This window comes from Metopolophium dirhodum, chromosome 9 (assembly GCF_019925205.1).
Source record: "Metopolophium dirhodum isolate CAU chromosome 9, ASM1992520v1, whole genome shotgun sequence".
Lineage (NCBI taxonomy): Eukaryota > Metazoa > Arthropoda > Insecta > Hemiptera > Aphididae > Metopolophium > Metopolophium dirhodum.
Genome location: NC_083568.1, coordinates 18551500 through 18574979, shown reverse-complemented (window position 1 = coordinate 18574979; position 23480 = coordinate 18551500). Strand labels below are relative to the sequence as shown.

At 30.6% G+C, this 23480-nt stretch overlaps 1 protein-coding gene and 1 non-coding gene across 3 annotated transcripts in view; one reads left to right on the top strand and one right to left on the bottom strand.

Annotated features, from left to right (window-relative positions):
• LOC132952325 (uncharacterized) overlaps window positions 1-23480 on the bottom strand; it is a 32232-nt gene that overhangs the window by 4825 nt on the left and 3927 nt on the right. The window contains exons 2-3 of one of the 2 annotated variants that reach the window (XM_061024604.1): window positions 7928-8005; window positions 5376-5490 (exon numbers count right to left, since the gene is read on the bottom strand). In XM_061024604.1, the coding sequence (XP_060880587.1) occupies window positions 5376-5490; window positions 7928-7986 (174 nt within the window). In that variant the 5' untranslated portion in view covers window positions 7987-8005. The remainder of the gene's footprint in view (window positions 1-5375; window positions 5491-7927; window positions 8006-23480) is intronic. The other variant, XM_061024605.1, reaches the window with a different exon arrangement.
• Trnav-uac (transfer RNA valine (anticodon UAC)) lies at window positions 308-380 on the top strand. The gene has a single exon. It is a non-coding gene; the product is annotated as a tRNA-Val (tRNA).

The window sequence follows — 23480 nt, the reverse complement described above, 5'->3', positions numbered from 1 at the left end:
ATCATTCGCATTGTTATTGGTACAACACACGCGTGAATGCGTGCTTCCTAAAACTCGATGTAAAAAGAACACAAATCAGAAAAGAAAATTCACTTTTTGTTAATAGGCACCTATACACAAGTTTTTTATTATAAATTACAATTTGAAGTAGATTTTAATTAAAAACTGTTAAAACCAAATACATTTTTATAAAGTAATTTATTTTAAATTACGAACAAAAATTAATAATTATATTATAATCTAAATATTAGGTTGCACCATTTTGTATATTCGCTTAACAGACCTTAATTTGTCAAATTTCCTATGTGGTTCCGTAGTGTAGTGGTTATCACGTCTGCTTTACACGCAGAAGGTCGCCAGTTCGATCCTGGCCGGAATCAAATTAAATTTTAAATTTTTTTTCATTTAATTTATCTATACTATTATACTTCTATAATACTTTTAAATAATCATCTATTCAGCGATTTATTTTAGTATTTATATATACTTTTTTTATTAAATATTAATTTAAGACATCATGTGCATTTAAAATTGTATAGGGTTTACAACAAAAGTCGTTATAGTATTAATGCCGTGCTTTGTTTTCACTCTATCATTATGCTACCTTTGTATTTTTATTCAAGGGTAACGGATTCGACAAACTTTCAGTATATACAACCTTGTTTACAGGAAAAACTCTCACGCCTCGTGAAATAGTCAGTATAATTACTAATTTGACAATTTTATATTTAATTGATATAATATGGTGATTTGATGTTGGTCAATTGGACTCCGATTTAAAAAAAAAATATTAATGCTGAAGTTGTATATCACACATTTTTGAGTAATTTTCTGGAGTTATTAAAAGTTAATTAAAAAATCAGTGTCTAATGTGACTTGAATAATCCCACAATTTTACGAAGCATGATCATTTTTCCTATACTATTCCTGTAGTATTTTTTTATCTTTGAAATTGTTTGGTTTTATTTTTCCGTTTGGCTTATCGACCGCCGTGACATATTGGCTAGAAATTGTTCGCATTTTGCATCCTTAATTGAGAATATAAAGCTATTATATTATCGATTATTAATTCGATCTCTATCAAGAATCAAGATGTCCTCATTTTATATTTTATCTATTATAATTAATCACGTTATTTTTTATTTTTTTTACTAAGACTTATAAAACATATATTGTTTACACGTACAATAACTGTATAATATGACAATATGTTTATCATCGATTGAACACTCACGATGAAGCCCAATATAAGATAATATAATTCATTGTTACTTGCATAAATACATTGTATACAATAGCGTCAATAGGTACCACATCTAATATTTAATATATCTACATGTAAAATACATAAACCATAAACAACATCTTGGTGTCAAACGCGTCAACGTTTCGTTATTACAACAACTTTAACGCAGTAGATCCACTCTGCCGAGCCAGAACAGTTTTTTTACTAACAGTTAATATCAGAAATGACTTGACGGTTTTTAATACAAAATTGTATTAACAGATTCCTTGAAATTTGGACGGTGTTATTACTTATTGGCTTCTTTTACAACCCCTGTAGGTTGGGTAGTTGCTATTATATGGTGGCTCACACATGATTACACGAGCTTCGTCTTGGCTCACGAAAATCAAGTAATGTTTTGTGCATATAAGTATTTAACATAACGTATACTGCAATGGTTACCATTGTCCATTGACTTCAGAAATAAAATTTAAAAAAAATATTGCTATAAGCTAGCCGACCCACATACCGACACCATACATTTGTATGGGATTTTTTTTTTAATAAAATAAAATAATATTTAATTTATTGTATGTTATTCAGATGTACCTACAACAAAACTTATTTACCTTATTTTTATAGATCAAGGTGGACCAACATTTTGTAGTTGGCGGACCAATTTACACATATTTTATATAATATTACACTGGGGACCGCGCCAAAGAAGAATATATATTTTTTGACTGATTACTGATTAGTGATTAGACGATTACTGATTGTGAATCGCAACTGTACAGTGTATACACTACACGTTTTAAATACATTTAATTTTTTTTTATTTTAACCTATATGTAACTTAATTTGTATTTTATCGCAACACGTCTCTTTCGTTATTTCAAACTAAGTGATGTGTGTTGACATTTCTACCAAATCCTATCCATTCAGGGAGTAATAATTGGTCGGCTTTTCCCACTAGACGAACCGTTCTAGCAAACCGAGTTGTCGGACTGATAAATAAATAAAGTTTTCTGAGTTATATTAATTTACAGGTCCTAGAAACTTATGACTTGAACACGATTTAGCAACATATACATTGATGTATTCAATGTCTGAAATAGTAATAAAATAATACACCAGCAGGTACACAATCACCTCAGTAACCATGTTCACGAGGGTGGCATTGAAAATCACAGGAGTATAGTTGGGTACAGTATAGTTGAACAATTAAATTTATTAAATTATGCGAATGACGAAAACTACACCTATAGCAAATCGATTCAAAATATTATGTTAACAGTGTAGAGTTGACCGGAGTTAGTGCGCGATCAAAACCCGACTACTGGCTATGCAAATAATATATAGGTAACTTTCCTACTAAATACTAATTATTATTATAATTTTGATCGCAAATAGCGTATGCATTGATGTCTTATACAATCTCAACATCCTTACCATGCACTGATAGCATTACATGTTTAATATGCTATTACAGATTCACGATTATTAAAAACTTAATGAAGACTGAGGGCACAATTTAAGAACACCATCCGTATAAATATAATATTGCATGTCTAAAAATACAAACGGTGGGTATAAATTATAGAGGGTAGTGGTTGAAAGCGTTTCGTCGGTTTGCACATCCCGACATCTGGTATATGTCCCAAGAATAGGATGTAGTAAATTATAAAAACGATATTAAGTGGTTCATTAGCATTTAAAATAAATTAGGACCACAGAAATTACTTATACCTAGGTATTACACATTTTTAGATCTACGTTTTAAATGACATATTATACTTTCCATGTAGCCATATGTATAGGTACCTACATATACACACTCATTCGAGTTTGAACATACTATCTTAATTAACATTAGGATTTTCTATAATCGTATTGACGTTACTAATTGTTCACTAAAGTCATTACTACGAAAATTAATTTTTAGCTGTTCTTGTAATAGCGTTATACTTTAAAAACCTATGTTTTCTTCAAAGTTTAACGTGCTGTGGTATTTTTTTACCATTTTATCGTTACTTATGTACATCGTTTTGTTTCATGGGTACCTATAGACGTATAGTCGTATACAGGTAATAGTAGTCGCGATTAGTATTTAACTATCTTTTAAGCATAAATACATATTATGTTTACTGTATACGAGCCATAATATATAATAATAATATAAACGACACGCTGATATTGATGCAGCGAAACAGAAAAATGCGCATGTCCGACACGACGTACCCACACCGACGTCGTATCGTAAGCTACTCGCTATACTATACTTATATACGAAATTAATAGTTTGCCGGCGACTTGCCCAGACGATAATATTATAATAATATTACGTTCGATTTCCAATCGAGGAGGTTATCGGAATCTACAACATCTATACGAGATTTTTAATGATTCCAAATAACAGGTTGGCCGGATACTGGTGGCTGTGAAGTGTCTGCGTATAATAATAATAATAATAATAAAAATATAATATCAGAACATTCAAAATACAGAATACACCGTATTCTCGATTATTTCTCGTGTGTACATACGTTATGCGGTGTGCGTATCTCTGCCGACAGTAATTATTATTATACGCTGATCCATTATGAAATACACGACCACCGCCGCAATCACGCGGTTTCCTTGGCCTCTGACCGCGCTTGTAAGTATACATACGGATATTATATTGTCTCGAGAGGCTTTGCTAGTATAATTTGTTTTTGAGGATTATTTTCGTAGCTAGGTACCGTATTGTATTTATGTCTGTATTTACGTACAATATATGTATAACTGGTATATAATATGTGTATGTTATATATTTATAGGTATATTTGCACGATCGTTGATCGTTATGATGTTCTGTAGATTCGTTTTGTACCTATCTGGTGCACAACAGCACAGCGAGTTGTTCAGTTGTGTGTCAACGAAATAATATGCCCAGCCTTATATTATACATATATTTAAATTTTTATAAACCGAATAATTTGACATTGTTGATTTGGTTGTGTACCAGTAAAATTATTATTTATTTTCTTCTGGAACTTTCCAGTTTTACATTTCAAGCACTTTTATTTGTTTCTTCGTACGCATATAAGTCCAAGTTCATCCGGCTTATAGAAAACAATAAACTTTATGTACATACTTCAAAACATTATGTTTTCGTATTTATAACTGTATTTTTATTATTATTATTGAATAACAACACAGTTTTCTTCGCATAATCGCATATGTAACAATAACTCATGTCCGTAGACATTAATATAACAAAATATAAAAGGTCTGATAAAAATTATTTCATATTTTTCATCGTCGAAGAATATCACTTGGTAGTGTTTTGCTCGACGACGAATTGCAAAAATATCTTTTGGTTCGTATAATTTTTTTTTTTTGTGTTTAACTTTGAAGTCTGGGTCGGATAAAGTATATTGTAACCGGGATATTAAAACGAAATAAGGATTTAGCATTTAAAGTATATCTAAATTTCAAGTAGGTATATACATACCTATATAAATAGTTTGAATTTTTATTTACATATAGTTTGATAAACTTTCTGCCAACTTACGTGACTAAATAATGCACAAAAACCACTATGCGTGTACATATCCCCGAAGGACATAAGTTGATATTTTACGTCTTACACCACATGAAGAGAAATATACGAGCTTACATGTATAGATAGTCTTAGCATATGTTTGAGAATGAAATTTCAGTTTCTGAAAGTCACATTCACTGGTTAGGTTATACTAGGTTGGCCAATGTTGTCAAAACTTGCTAAGATAATAATTAATACGTAACGAAGTGCATATTAACACCTAAAAGTTTCTTCTATCGAGAACTGTATATACTTGTAAGTATATGCTTTATCCATCAAAAATAAAAATTGGTTTTGGTGTATTTTTTTTTTTTATATAGAAATTGGGAAAAATTTTACAACATTTATTTATTTTATTATTCAGTATATCTGTATAGTCTTATTTCAATATATTATACAATTTATACGTGTTAGTATAATTTAATCGGTCGATATTATAATAAGCGTTTCAAATGTTTCGGGAATAATTGTTTATATTATTTTACTTTAATGGGTTTTATGGTAATCGCTACATTCATTTTGACAGTATTACCTACACCAAGAGCTGTGATGGGTACTTACCAGCGAAATGGTTCTTTGAGGCGACATTTTGGCCCTTTGGTCGGCTGCCACCATTTGACTGGCGTATAAATTGTTATACAGCTCCGCGATGGTCGAGTTGTTCTTCTTTGACGACCTGCAACGACAGCAAAGTGAGTATGAATGAACAGGTTTTTCGACATTTTCGCGTCCGCGTACATGCGAACCTTGCATAAATATTATAATTTATAATACACATCGAGTCGGTGCGTAATTATAGTTTAATTTTGCGTGTGTGTAGTTCATCGTAATTATAATACGATTTCAAGGCAAAACCGTACGACCGAATTGTGTTTAAAAATCAAAACAAGTAGGTTATAGGCAAAATATTAACGCTTAACTAGATATTTTTATTAAGAAAAAATACTTGTATTATTGGTGTATTTATTTTTATTTTTTTTTTTTGCATGTATGTATAAATAGAACGAATAATAATAAATCGCAAATAAATAAATTTTATATATTCGATTTTTGTTATAGCCGTTTCACGTTTGTCATTATAGATCATCAAATGTTATTTATCTTCAAGGCTAGCAACGCATACACTTTATGATAGGTATTTTTCAGTGTCAAAAAGCTGTACTATACTTATAAGTATACTTTTTCAAAAATAATAATATTAGACATTTTATATACATCAGGTACAATACGATAAATATTATTCATACTAAAATATTTGATGAAAAATTACAGTACAGCACGCACAACTGCATAATAGTATTTAGTGCCGATGCTATAAAAAAATAATTAGATAAAAAACAATTTATGATAGTTGTTCAAATAGACATTAGTCATTGAATAATGTTTATATTAAAATATTGTTATCTAAACGTAGACTTTAGACATAACAGTCCGAGACTCTGTACATGATCGAGTGAATTGCCCACGAGTTCACGTGCGGTATCAGTCACATAGACAGGAATTCCAAAGCGGGGAGGGGTTGTTATGAAAAAATCAACTTTAATGGACGAAATAAAATATACTAAGTAAGAATGTATTATTTGTCCTTTGTCAAAATTGATAAGAATTTGTATTATGAAAACTAATTTAAATTAAATAATATCCATATTATATTAAAAAAATATATTTTTCACCATTTGATTATAATATATTGTGCGTAGGCAGGTACATTTGCAATAAATAAACATGGTCAGGTTGAATTTATAAAATAAATATATAAGTATATTACAGTTTTTTCACCTAACTATAGTTCGTATTTTGACATTTCGTAGTGCACTTGTTCAGATATTCTGTGTTGTATCTATGAGACTACCTAAGTCCTAAGTCCTAACTATACTTAAGATCCTTTGAAAAGTAATTTTCAAAGTGTACCGTAATCCCTTCTTAAAAACCCACACAGTAATAATATTATGGTCCATGATTAATAATAAATTACACTAAATTCTATGTAGGTAAACTAATTTGATTTTCTTATATTCCAGTATATATTGTTGGCATACATTTATTTATTAGAGACCTTCTAGTCTTAATATGATAAGATTATTAAACGATTTTTAAAAAATGACTTTACTGTATTCAACATAAAATTAAGTGAAAACTATATTTTATATTTTAATCGAAGTGAATAATGAATTGATTTTATAATCATGTTTTTTTTGTGTCTGAAGACACTTTCTATAATAAAAAAAATACATTAATCTTTGATAAAAATAGTTACTATATTTTGAAAAATAAATGTCTATAGCAATTTAAAATTATAACAAAATATAAATCCATAGAAATATATGCCGACGGTCGTCTTTGATTGGAATCGTTTGTCGTATTCAATGATTTAACATCAAATAAACTTTTCTATGAGGTTACAAGTAACATTTCCTGCCTAAATGTTAGATGTACCTATATATTGTATATTCTAACCCTAAGGCAGCTTAGCCCAAATTGATGTATTTCAACCTCAACTGCGAAGTAAATAATATCTGATGTATTTGTGAAGCAAAATAAAGCGAAATCATGCAGTATATTTAGTTCATAGTACATAAATTTAAATTGCAGAAATATGTAATTCAAAGCTTAGGTTAAATTATAAAGCATAATATATAATATTATTGTTATTAATTAATATTATTATTGTTATTATTATTATTATTGTTGACACAATTAATTACCTATATAAATACAATCTATATTAACGTTACATTATAACATATTTTAATAGACATTTTGTTAACTAAGTACCGATAATATCATATTTTCGAATATATTATAAAGTAGCAAAAAGTTTTGCAAGTTTAGTAAATAAGTTAGGTGAGAAATGGGAATAATAGATTGTACGTTATCTCTTTAAATTTAAAATCTGTTTTTATGATCAGGTAGGTACATTATAAATATGTGCAGTCATTTTTTTAAAAAATGTTTATTGAAAATTACATAGTTAATTGCACTGTAACTTTTTGTTCACGATATAAATTACTTGAAAAAATATCATCGAGTTTTTTTAAAATAGTTTTGATCAAAACTAAAATATAATATTCGAAACTACTTTTTGAAATTTTAAAAGTAATTTCAGTATTCACCTTTTGCCACATCGTCTTAATAAATTGAAGTCACTAATTTGTGAAGCCGTAGAACTCATGATATCACACCATATGACCCTAAAAAAACATAGAAAGAAATGTTAGATATTAGAATTTATTAGTATGATTAAGTAAGGAAAGTATATTTTTAGTTAAAAATGTTACATTGTCGAAAAATAATATTATAATATTTATATTTATAATAATATTTTATTTATTAAGAGCTTTAGATCTCAGTAGATTAATTATTCTTATTAAATTATTAAAGTTAAATATTATAATTATAATTTAGGATTATATTGTGTTATTAATTATTTGCAGTATATAATATATATTATATATTGTTTTTAGTTTTAAAATGAAAATTATAAAATTGATAATTTGAGAAGAAAATGTTAAAAGTAAGTAACTCAAAAGTTCTGCTGTACAGTAGGGGGTCGAATGCTGATGCACCTACTTGTCATTGAGGGGCAATGCAATGTATGTATTCAATTTGAATTCAATAATTAATATTATTGTATAGGTACAGTGAAAATGGTTTGTTTGCCTATATATTACTTTAGGTATATATGTATACATTGTATGTCATATATTTAAATTATTGTTGTAAAGTAATTTATTTTACTATTAGTAATACAATAGGTTGAATTAATTTTTGCCGAAAATATTGTAATTCAAAATTTCATTGTGTGTATAAAATATAATAATATACGTTAAATGTTAAAAGTTTCGAGAACTACCAATAATATTATTAAATTACAACAAAATAACTAAATTCGTTATTATTCGTTTAAATATTATCTGATTTCGTCCAAATTTGAACTTCAAATGCTTAAAAAAATTATGCTATTGGATCGTTTTATATTTTTTAGTAGCTATAATAACATTTTATTAAAAACATTGTATTAGTTTTCAAGTTTTTCGACTCAGCGAAAATTTTTATCAACATTTATGGAAAAAAAACTAAAAAACTTGAACATTTCAAATAGTCAAAATATTTTAAAAATGTTATCATTTATAGAAAATAGTAGTATAATAAACATTTGATAAAAATGTCATGTATCTAAGGTTATTTGTCTTTGAGTTATACCAAAGAAACAAAATCGATTTTGTCAAATGTTGGTTGTGCGTAAAAATCCCGGTTTTCCCTAAATTTTTTCCGGTTATTTTGAAAAGTACTGGAAATTGTCCACTATAAAGTACTAATTAGATCGAATTTTCTACCAGAAACCACCCCCTAAGTTGAATTTTTACTGCCCCAAAAGGTATAATAAAAGACAGAAAAAAATCATTGTAAAATCAAATATCAATACAATCAATTTTCGTTCAGAATCTAGATTTAGAGTACCTAATATAATACAATATATTATATGGTAAATAATAATTATATAGTTTAAAATGTATTATTATTAAATAATGTTATGTTAATGATATAGCTGGTTTGTTTACAGTATTAATTAAATAATATAAAAGCTATTTTAATTTCTTTCTTATTCTGAAGCTGTAGGTTTATTTAAAAAAAATAGAATATAATTATTTTATCCCCTGTTAATCTTAAACATTCATACAGGTGTGTAATTCACACCGAGCTTCGCCGTGTTTCAGTGCGTGCCATAATATGAAATAACGTTTCCTAATTCAAAATGTTTTCTTTATAATGTAGTCGCCTGAAGGAATGTTTTTTCTTCTACTATGTATATAAGTGTTTCAGAAACAACTTTGATATTGTTGCCCGCAATGACGACTGAACAAACTTTAACGGGTTTTTTTTTGTTTATTATTATTTCGGTTATCTCAATCGTGGTCGCCGACACGATTTTTAAATAATGGTCCAAAACATCGTCAGCTGTATAATAATATTATGTTTGTATTTTTATTAGCGACGGTTACATGCGTGACTGTACTATTTTAACAGGTCGTTTATTACACACATTCACATACAGGGTGTTTCTAAACAATGTCTATAATCAGTATCTCTAGACATTCAAATAGTCTGTATACATTTTGCTAAATGGAATACTAATAATTTTTTTTTTAAATATAATATGATTTAGATGTAATATGTTTTGCACGGAAACGTGTCACGCCCACTCAGTAATATTATATATTTGTTTGCTAATAACTATAATATAATAATAACGTCGTAGTAGTCGAGTTTTGACTTTTCAATGTCAACTATATCATATAATAATCGTCACGTAATATAACAATATAATAATATTACCTATATATATATATATTATATTATTATTATATATCTTTTGACTACGGTTATAATGTCTATTAACGTATTTACTATTTAATAATAATTGAGAAGAAATTTAAAAAAAATATATTTTTTTTTTTTAGATTTAAACGTTCAGAGTCGTTGTAGAGAGAACCGCCCTGTACGCTAATCTTATGTTTAGAGACGATTTATCCACCTGCACATCGCATGCCGCTGTATAGATGCTGATGGACCACAAAATCACGTTCGCCTGCAGAGCACACTACATAGCTGATCTGTCTCACAATACGCACACACACACACACACACACACACACGTTCTCCTATTGTGCGACGGCTTCAGCGTAGGCACAACGGATTGCGTCGTTGGAATGTATGTACGTAATTTGTGTGTTTATGTGTGCGTAGTTATATATATATATATTTACTGTAATGTGTACCTATTATCGCATTAACGAAACCGTTGCGTAATTCGCTCGAATTTCGCATTCGTACGGACGAATTTCCGCTGCTGTTTTAGGTATCCTCGGGCGCACGTATTCACCACCTCTGTCTGTACGTCTCCTGCCGGGGAGGATTTAAGTGGGTGCCCTACCCATACTCAAATATTATACTATCACGAGTCGAATCGTTAACACAGACAGTGGTGCGGGAGTGTTTAAACGGACGCTCGCACACACACGCGCGCAAGTCATCTGCACTATATTGTACATCTATTATTACACATACCTGCACGGTTGCTGCGATATTCTCGTGCGAACATTACGCACTTACACACACGACTAAAACCGACTGTGGGGCAGGTGTGTGTGTGCAGTCGAAAATCATAACTGTTAACGTCCTTGTCCGCGGCTTGCGGTATTTGCGTTGGTTTACGAAACGCAATCGAATTATATATAGTTTGTACGCGCGTCAAGTCGTAGTTGGTACCGCTATTATATTATAGCGACGGCAATAGTAATAGTGATATTAGAAGTAATAGTAGTAGTAGTAGTAGTAGTAGTAGTAGTAGAAGTAGTAGTAGTAGTAGTAGTACTCGTGGAAGTAGTGCGAAAACTTCAGACAACACTCGGGGGACTTTGGGGTTAAGAAAAGTTTTTAGGCAAACATTACACGACGCGTATGTGTGTTTGTGCAAGTTTGTCGCGGTCGCGTGTACGTGTGCGGTGTGCATGTGCATGCGAGTTTTCCGTCCCTTTATGCCACCCCAAGTACGCCGATGGCGGTGACAACAAGTTAAGACGTTTCGTCTGTCTTAAACTAATATTACATAACCATATCAGAAATAACTCGCGTGTACGTGCAGAGGAAATATTTAACAAAACACCCCCGTTAAATGTAAAGGTATTCCTCAATTAAGTAATATTATTTGTATTCGCAATATTTTCTACAAATATTTTATAAAATAATACCAACAAGAACAATACCAATAATAATTAAATACTAGAATTAGTGGGTAATCATAGGCGCAATTTCAAATTTTGACTTGGGAGGGCTGAATATGTTAAAGGCAAGCAGACCATTGCAAATATAGCATTTTAAAATTGTGTGTCCTAGGTTTTGGGGGAGGGGGGCTACAGTTGCAGGGGGAGGGGGCTTAGCCCCCCAAGCCCCCCCACAATTCGCGCCTATGTGGGTAATATTAATTAGGTACTCATTTTATACCTAATAATAATTTATAATAACTATACAAAAATATTAACGTTTGGTGTTTACCTAAATATAGCTTTGTATTTATTGATATTAATGATTCACATTTATTTATTAGCTTTTTATAATGAAATAAATGTGAAATATTTTTAGGTGCCTAACACATATCTTATTAACAAAACCAATCCCAAATAATTATTGTTTTTTTTTTGGTTTCATTAAACAATATTTCCAAGTAATTAATTAATTATTTTTATAGTTAATTAAATCTAAATCATTAAATTTTATTTTTAGAAATTCGTTTTTATTAATTCTTGATGCTACTATAATTTAATAATTTCAATATTTTTGTATAATTTTAAAAGTGCAATAAATAACAATTACTAATTAGATTTATTTACTTATAAGATATCTATAGGTAGGTAGTTTAAAAAAAATGATGATTTATAATATTTAAATATTAATTATTTTTTACAATTTAAAGTTTAAACACTGTAAGAAATGTGCAATCGTAAATATATATTAAATAATATTAAATATTAATAATAGGTTAAAAATAATTTGTCAAATACGACGAGTCGTAAAACTGAATAATAACGTTAATTTGAATATTTACGGATGAATAGTATTATTTATTATTATTAGGTCGTTAAGAATACAACGTATGTATAAGCATTATTCATTAGGATAGCTTCTTTACCACAATATGTAAAATGTATAATGTAATCAATAATCATGTACCATTCATTTTTCGTATAGCATAATATAATATTGTATACAAATTATTAAATTCTTTCAAATAAATAAATAAATGTACAAGCATAAAACAGTCTGTAACAGCACGGTGAAAAATATTTCAACCAGTATTTTATTCAGTATAAGTACCTATAACCTTTAATAATAATAATGAACGACCTTGTGAAATATTATTATCGGAAGAGCAATCTGAAGTGGGATGAGATGAATTTTTTTTCATTCATATCACTTTCGATTCAATATATTTACGAAATTATGCAAATAACAAAATAGGTATTCCATCAATATTTTTATGGATTTTAGCTGATTGGAGTGAATACAATCTCCAGACAAATTGTTTTTTCATGTAAACGGTATGTATTTGTTAATTATTAATTGAAATATATTAACGGTTGCAATTAAATTCAGACATAAGGTACGTGGCTTAAAAAACCAATTGAAATTTTACGATCTCTGACAGTGTGATTACGTATCTTAACAACTTCACTATGCATAAAAAATACCGGAAACTTGAACCGTTCTGAACCGGTTTTACTAGGTTTGAAAATTGGTTAGATTATATTTTCTGCTCGTTCCCGTTGCTTGTGGTCACCAAAAATATCATTAAAAATATTATTCCGTATTTTTGATCATCGGCACGATGGAATTTACGTTAGTTAACTTCGATGTTCAACCAAAAAACACGTGAAAGCAAACATTTGTCAGCCACCGTTTTCATTATAGATTTCATATTATGTAAAAAAGTGAAAAAAAACACTAAGGTACCTCTACCTATATATAAGTCAATTCGGTTAAACGCATTTCGAATGTTTTCATATTTAAGAGAAAAATGTCCGCTATAATTTTGAAACAAACAACTAAAGATATTTTCCTGGGCACTATAGTATAGAAGGGGAAATTATTTGCACCAAGTGGCAAGTGTAAATAGTAATAATAACTTATAATAGACATTGAGTTAAAAAAAAATTATTATTTATTGTTTTTTATTTTGTAGGTAGGTGCACGAATTATTGCGAAACGCATTTCAAAATTAAAACTGGCATTGTTTTTTTGCGTTAGGAATATTATTATTTATAGGTACTCAAAATGTTTTGTCTGCCAATGCAAATAGCTTGACATATCTATATATGTTGTCGTTAAAACGTTTCATTGGTAAAATTAAATAATTCTTTTGACGTTTTAATATTTTGTAAGTAACTGCACTAAAATGCAAATGAGTAGTTTATAGAAATTTATTGTTTTCGAGTCAACGAAGTTCTATAATATTCTAGTTTTGATAAATATTTTACAATGTTTTATGAAATATATATTATTATTTCCTATTAGTAACTGTTGTTAATTTTGATTGTGTAATGAATATAATATTTCACGTAGGTACTAGGTATACCTATCTACCTACATATTATACGGCTATCGGGCTATGCAAGTTAATTGATTTTATAATTTGTGACAGAGATACGTTATTATTAAAAAGCAGAGTTTGTCAAACTCAATTTAAAAAAGAAAATTATCTCCAAATAATATACGAGCATGTCAATTTCGGCATAAATTGCACATTATAGGTACCTAATGGCTGACGTTATATTTAGTACACTTCTAGTACAGAGTAGGTACACTATATATATAACAGTAATTTACTAATATGTACCTACTTGTCGCGTGTACTAGCTATTACATCAACGGAAAAAATATTTATGTTTTACCGACTTCGACAACAAGTTGCATTATTTTGCTCGCAACTATTATAGGTATTATACTTTCGAAATATTTTATATAGATATACCGATATTGTTGAGTACGTGTGCAGTATTGGTGTAACGTCACAATGGTCAATCCGATCACGATCGTGTCCGATGCTCAAATAAGGATTTACTGGACATAATATTCTATACTTATCCGAAGCTTTGAGAGAATATATTTTTTCGCGGAGGTTACTAACTGGTTTTCCACAAGCGTCTGCAAAGTCACACCAACATTATTATAACGATAATAGTTTATTGTATATTGACACGTATATTAGTTACATAACTATATTATGGCGTGGGACTCTATTTTTTTGGTATCAAACGCGTATAAACGGACATATTATGACCAGACAGGGTTTATTTAAGGAAAACGGTGTTCTTTTTATTATGCTATCTTACAAAACAGATCATCAAGGTTCAAGACCATTCCCACGAGACCAAACAATGACCATGGACGGTATACGGCGGTTATAGTGCCGGTTACAACAGTTTGAATTCGGACCGCGATATTATATTATGCATTTATTGGATAATCGAAGAGGAAAGTCACTACTTTGAAAAATTAACTCATACAGCCATAAAAACAAGTTCAACCATATTCATTGTAAAATTAATTGCCCTTTTTAACGTAATTATAATATAACTAATATAAGAGTTAAACCAAAATCAATGAATTTATCTATTCGTATAAGTACGTATTCACATAAATTTGGGTTCATTTAAGAAGAACACCATTTCTATTTTTTAATGTTGAGTTATAGGATTTTAGACGTAGGCACTTTAGACGTAGGTACTTACTATACAAGGAATTGATGTCATTATATAGTTAGTATGTTTGTTGTTTGTTACCGGTCAATAGACATCAATCACGAACAACTAAACGTTAACGAAAGGATATTTTCGTCATCTAATAATTCATCAATAAGACCTGTTTTTTGGATAGGCACTACTACGCGTACGTACGATTTGATAATGAAGTGAACTGCAGGACCAATCTCTCGAATGGAATACGAAGAGGTTGGAATCATTAAAAATTGATAAAATAGCAACAGGATCCTATAAAAAAAAATTGAGCCCGGTCAAGCTTAAGTAATGTATGTATAATATATATATTTTATTAATGTTATTTTCTTGTATTACCATTGCGACCTACATACGGACATGTTTTCCCTTTAAACACTTGTGTACGTTACTATGCCACATACACACACGCGTGCAGAGATGTTCACTAGACATAGGTACTACCCGCAAGTAATAACAAATGCTACGGTCAATTTCTTTAAAAATTTTAAAAATTTAAGTGCGATTTATTAACGTGCAGGTACGAAATCATTTATAAATTGTACACCACAAACTGTAATGTTGTGCATTAAACGCATCGTGTGCATCGTGTATGTACGCACAATATTATCATCTAGTAACATTATTTCTGTTGAAAAATGTATTTGAAAATTAAAAAATGATTTTTCCAAGTTAATACGACGCATTTTTTTTAACAATACAAGGCCGTATATTTCATTATAATACACGCGTTTCCGGTGTAATTGATTTCAGACATTTTTCTTCAGTTATGTAACCATGGGTTTACACACCGTCAACGGTACAATTATTGTAAAGAAAAACGAGTTGAATGTGTTGTATGTATGGCGAATGGCACGAGCGTAGCGGTTATGTGGATATATATTTTATACATGGTTATTAAGATGAATATTATAAAACATAAAATACACTCGGCCAGAACAGACATCTGAGTCGTGTTTGATGTTGTTAACGAAAATGCATAATAGCTTATTGTTCGAGGACCCTTATTAACGGAAGTAGAGTTATTGCTCTATTCACCATTGACGAGAAGGTGTGCGCACGTTATTAGATCCGGTCGGTTAAGACGTTCGTTCGTCGTGGTGCAGAACAAAATTGGATTATTTGTATAAGCACTAAGCACCTATGTGGCTATATAACCGTCATTTTTCCATACTGTAAATTGTTTGAAAACAAATATTGATATACAAACGTAATTATATAGTATTCATTAACCACAAGAGCAATTCTCGTTACGCTATAAGCGTATAATATGCATAATATGCATAATTACATTATCTAGCATTCGGGTATTATTTATACTATATAGTTATTTGGTATGTATTATTTTTTAAAAATTAATATATAATCATGACGGTTATTCTGGTTGATATCAAAACAACAAACAAATAGGTATAATAGGTATTATAATGTTATATATTGCGATTTACTTTCGTATTTGTTTTGTACGGATTTTCCGGTACATTTTCAACGTAGGTTTTTACAAAACGTTTGAATTGCCGGAAATCGCACGAAAAAATGTCACGGCACCGTCACGAAATCCAATTGTTGATTAAATAACCTTTTTTTTCGTTATTATTTTGATTCAAACGTAATTTCTCCTCCGGAAAAAAAAACATAATATACACAACACATTTGCCCTACCACTGAAATCCACCGTCACGGTACGATGACCGCTGCAGTATACTTATAGGCGCACAACCTTAACCTCTACTGGCTCTACTGTCGGCTTTATGTAAATGATCGTAAATATCAAATGTAGATCCTCACTTATAGTAATATCGTAGCGAGCTTTATACTCCCACCCCCCATGACTTGTGCAACGACCTAACGGGAAAACAATAATACACACAATGGCTGTTTCTAATTTAGGTCTATTAAGTATTAAATATACGATGGTAGTACGCTATATAGGGGGAAATATGATTAAATAAACAATTTTAACTCTTACCATATAGTATACCGACGTGGAGTGTATGTCTACTGTACAGACATATTATATACCTATAACAGTTATAGTTAATTCTACGCGAATCCGGTGTCCGATATCCTGAATTAGTCGTGTGTTATTACGTCGATTACGGTGACGAGGGGTCCGATATAATATGTACATACGGTTATTAGGAAGTCAAGAGTATTTAGAAACAGGACATATTATTCTGCGTGCGGCTCAAATGCGCATTTAAAAGAGAATAGTGAATTCATCAGAGTATGTTCTACGGGTTCGATATTCAGATCGAATGCGACGTCCTACAAGTTTCCGAGTATTAGTATCGTAGGTACATGGTTGGTCACATATTTATTTGAAAAATTACATCGACTATAACAGAGTGAGTGTTTTAATCTTGAAAATTTTTCAATTCGGCTGGCTGCTCGGTGCCGAGGGTATACTGTTTCACGGTTTACAGTGTTATATCGTATTATAATAATGCGGTGATCATAATAATATCGTACGCTGTATAGTGAGTTGTCGCAGGCGAGAAGATCTAAAACGCCGTTCAAACCTTCAGCTGTTCGTTTTCGACATGATATTATATTATTATTCTGACGTATAAAAAAATAATATAATATACGTCGACGACGAATGTCTCCACACGTACAACACTATTATGCTATATTTGAGGTACACTGATTTATGTTGTGCGTGGTCCCATATCAAAGCCGTGCGCCGGAATTACGGCGGACGAGAATGAATGATGAGATGTTATTGAGATAGGGAAGAAGACCTGTTATTTGTATATTTTTTTTTTCCATACGTGTAATTGCATCCGGTACACTTTGGTGCACCAACACAAATGGCAACAACAGATATACTTAAAATGCAGGAATGTGCGCGTTTTCTTTGTACGGGCTGAAAACGTAAATCGTTCGAAAACAAACGAAAGAATAATAAAAGCTGTCCGATGTATACAACATAATGTGTAATAGTATTATTGTGTATCAGACGTATACTCACAATATAATGTATTATATTCTATTCAATAATATTATTATTTATATCACACGACGCGCACACACACACACACACAAACACACACACACACACACACACACACACACACACACACACACACAAACACACTTGGAACATATAGATTTAAGTACTAGGTAGGCATGTGTAAGGATAATATGTGTAATAATTCGTGGACCGACACTTTTTCACGTCGAATCATGACATGTAAATTGCAGGTAGTCATTACGACGATTATGTTATTTTGCGTTTGACATAGTTCGTGCGAATTACTATTCAACTTATAATATTCGCATGATATATAGAATAATAAATAATAATATACTGTTTAAACCTATGATTTCGGTGTTGCGCCGAATAATAATTGAGAATAATTTCAAATGAAGTTGACTTTTTAGAATCGATCACTATGCAAATATTTTATTGACTAAAACAATATTGTATATAATTGCACAATAACTAATATACTACCTATATATCGTTATATTGTATTGTTACAGCACGTGGTTCTAAGAAATCTCTACTATAATAGAACTACATTGCAATGTGATATGAAGTTAAATTTCAAGAAATCATAATGACTCAATGCTAAAAAAAATTAAAATCTATTTCGAGTAAAAAAAAAAATATAATAATATACATTTTAAAATGTAGGTATGCTTAATGTTATTTATAATGATATTATCGATATGAATTATGATCAAAATTTTGTTTAGTCATTTAAAAACATTAGCAACACATAATATGATTGATGTTTACAATTATGAATGCGCACCTACACAATATATTTCAGCAAATAGTGTACCTATCTCTGATGTATGTGTGCATAATTGAATTTGATACACATAATTCTTTCCTTCATGGTTACATATTAGAATGGCGTATTGGCGTATGCGTATAAAATTATCTTTTAGTTATTCAACACAGAATAGATCATTGTTCATTTGGATCAGTGACACCCGGATTTTGGATTTTTCAAATAATTGTGGTTTCTTCTTTGTTAATTTCTATAATAATGGCCAAAATAGTGAGAACCACTGTACATGCGGTACCGTCACGCAAGGATAGAAGCATAATGCGAATTTATATCTAACGATACAAAAAATGCAAAATAAAAGTTTCAAATGTTAACGGTTTGTAACGGTTTGAAACTTTGTAATAAAAAAATCTATGGTTCACAACGAGTAAAAATAAAATTCATTTCCTACAAACCCACAGCCATACTTATAGAAGTTACGTTTAGTAACTATCTATATTATATTAACGATACCAATAACAGTAAAGCTTACATTTATTACATTAATAATAGTTTATTATTCCTAACTATTATGGTTTTATACGGTTAATAATTTATATTGACCATAAGAATGTAGGACTATGAGATAAATTATAAATCCCTATACTTAAATTTAAAAAAAATCATTTCTGTTTTATATGGTTTCTATATTGACACATTCACATATTGTAAATTATTATATACTATTATATAATATTATATAATGTATATTATTTTCTGATTATTGTTGTACTATTCCGTGTATGATGATTTTTAATGAACAGAGCAATGTCCCCCACGACTATGAAGACACCAAATGTATTTTGCACCTACTGAGGTGATAATCCTCTGCCGCGGGCGTCTCTGATTTGGACATAGTAATCTATACATTTTAATAAACTTTATGTAAAATAGGTGTGTGTGCTAAGTGCTAAATGCTAATACATATAGGCGGACCCGGTTAAATCGTATTGTTCAGGGCATGATAGTGTATTTTAATTTTTAACAGAATGTCATGAGGAGTTGGATTTATTACAAATATAATGCTATATATGCCTATGTGGTTATATATAATATCATATTATATATATACCATTATAAATTTATATATAGACTCTATATTATAGAGTATAGACTATATATTATACTATTGTTAGTATATAGCACTATATAGTATTATGCACGACTGTGCAGCCGATTTCACATAGGTAAATCAATGAACAATAGTATCACCGCTAAACAACGTCATAGGTGTAGTAAATGTTACGTTTCTGTGTATATAATACAGTGTGTTATATATATAGTTTTGTCCAAACTCATAAAAGTAGCACAGTCGACGAATAGTACATTTTTCATATAATATTTTATTGGCGAGCAGACTTGAAACGTCACACCGCGGCTAGATAATACATTTTGTAGCCACATTTTTTTCATTGAAATTAGGTTTAGTGGCAATATAAGTCTGTCGTTAGCTCGCTCTTAATGCTTAACATACATTTTAATTATCCACAAGCAAATGTCGATGTTTCACCCGATTTATAATATTTTTTAATTATCATGTATATTGTATTTTCATCTCCTGCGGAGGACTTCTTATAGCTAGTGTGGTTGGAAAGTTTCAAACGAATCAGTCTGCGTCAAATAAGGGGCTATATATATAATATATATTATATATGTTTATTCGTGTTGTTTATTCCACCACAAAGTTATCACAAAGGACTCGTCCATATCTTATTTCGTCATAGATAATAAGAAAGGTAATGCATGTATGTCCTAGAGACTATGTGGAGAGTATGTGCTATGTTCTTGATTTGGTAAGAACAACTACAGCAGTGCCCCCGAACGCCATACATTTTCCGGAGGGTTCATATCGGAATTGTCGATGATATATTACTTAATTTACTTTTATATATTATTAAACCGTTTGTAATTAGGTTTTAAACAGTTTTCCTACGGTCGTAACACGATTTAATTGTTTTCCATTTTTCAGGCAGTGACCTTGCCGCAGTGAAGCGTTTTCCTCCGCCTGCAGTGTCGTGCAGTAGGTACCTATTATTGCTGTACAGGTAAAACTATGCCATATATACATAACAACATACTATAGTAAAATATTGGAAGGAATCGACGATGATGGGAATGAGAAGAAAAGAAAAAAGTAGTAAATTACGCCGTGCGCCGTTCTGCGTTACTATCTATATTATATACATTAAACATGATGTATTATAGGTATACCTACCGTCTAAATTTTATTTTCTGGTACCCGGCATTAGGCTCCGAGTCGTCGCTATAAGGTACCGTCGCAAGGACTCTTGGCCTCAGGTCGAAATCACGACGACGACAACACCCGATCCGGATAGATGGTAATAAATAATAATATTACTCTGCTATGGACCAAGCATGCGTTATATGATAATGATAATAATAACGACATAACGACGATTGTTGTTATTGTTATGCGTCTTCTATGATGAGGGAGTGCGTTCCGGAATACGGACCGGGTATCCCCCCCACCCAAATTGTGCCAGCCCGCGAAACTCGCGGCGACGTTACGTCCTATTAATCATATCGAGCAGCGGGCGATCAGACAACGAATGGCGGTGGCGGTAATTATACCTACCTAGGTACATATTGCTGAAAACTAATTAACCGGTAGGTATTCGTATCCAAATCGAACGCGACGATTGCAGCGTGCCGACAACAGTGTATGGGACCGGTCGTGGTTACATAAAATAATGTTCGATTTTGTTCTTGAAATACGATACGAATGTACGATTCCGCCGACTTGCAATAATATAGTTGTGGATGGAGGAGGGGGGGGGCGAACAATACGAATCACAATATACATAATATACTTTTATGGCTTAGTGTTTACTTAAACTTTCTAACGTCGGCCATCAACTGTACGGGCTAAGGCGTGTGTTTTAATATATTAAAAAGTTGCCGAACTTAACAGTGATAGTCATAAAAAAAAATTAAAGATAATATACATAAAATGTACGAATAAAGATTGAAACCGATCGCAACGCATAATGTTTAAAATTGTTTGAAACTATATTATCTTGTTTTCAGTCTTATTTTTTTGCTTTTTAAGCGTTAAAGTCTCTGCGGTGGGTACCTCCCGTGACAGTTCGTTTCCGTTGCAACTTAACAAGCGTACAGTTAAGTCACATTTGGCTCATTTAAAGTTGACTAAACTACTAGACAAATTCCCACAGTTATTGAATATAAAATATAACAGATGTCAGATACCTATAGCCAATTGTCTATAATATAATATAATGCATTGATACTCTGTACACAGTAATATCTGGTATGTGTGTCTTCACACTGCAGCGTTTAATAAATATTTAAAATGTATGAGACAAACCTATTGAAATTATTAAAAAAAAAATGGCATTTAATTGATGATATACTAATTTTTCTTGTATAATTATTTCCTACAGAAAAATAATATTTAAAATATTATTATGTACCGTTCTTTAACTATAGATACACATTTTAATTTTTATTGATTACACCGCGTTTACGATGTATATAGCCATATAGGCAACCCGTTGTATAGTATATGTATATAGTTTTATTGGTAATTAAACAAGTTTACCTATATTCTAATTTGTAAAGCGTCTTTATGGTATGCCCATAACGGGATATTGATGTATCAGCTATAAAAAGTTAATTAAAATGTTTACTAATATTACGCAGCGTCTATAGTGTGATTTGTTTAACTTTAATTCTTTCACACAAACATTTTTCAACTCAACACTTGCCTCAAAATAATTTACAAGGGAAAAACATAAAATTTTGTTAGTAATAATACAACTTAATTTATAATTATTTTAAATCATACGTCATGTGATTTAAGTTTGAATTTCAATTATTGTCATTCAATTAATTACATTTCATCCTTTGTATTTAATGTGGATTATCTAATTTAACTATACTCCTATCACGAGCAACTGCAAAAATGACCTATGTCACCATACATATTATGTACGATGCAAATTGAACACAGTATATTATATAGGAGCTCCGATAATAGTATAGCTATAGGTAACCCAATAGAGTGAGATGATAATATTACATATTCGATGTGGACATTTGTATGTGATCACGATTTCACAATAACACCGTGGCAGTCAAATTATACGAACTTCCTTCGACATCGCCCGCCCATCATCCATGTCCCTACATATTTATTGTTGTATATTCAATTTTTCCGTCATATAATATGTGTGTGTGTGTTTTTTATGTCTACAATACAAGCGAAACGAATCCAATATGATCCGGCGGGACACGGTAAGCTCATACGTGCTCACACTGCACGTGTACCGAACAATATATAATAATCCGTTTAGCATTCGACGTGGTAAACGACACAAAGTTAAAACTCAGTATGCCTAGGTATATATACTCACACGGGGAAAAATCTGCGCGAATTCGATAAAACAATATTTATAAATGGCGTGTTTGTTATAGTGGATCGACGACTCTTTTGAACGGGTCCTACTTTAAAGTTTCTATAATGGAATTTTTCGTTGACCCAGATATATTATTATTATGTTATTGTCTATTGGAAAACGGAAATGTTATACCTTACGTCCTTGCTGAAT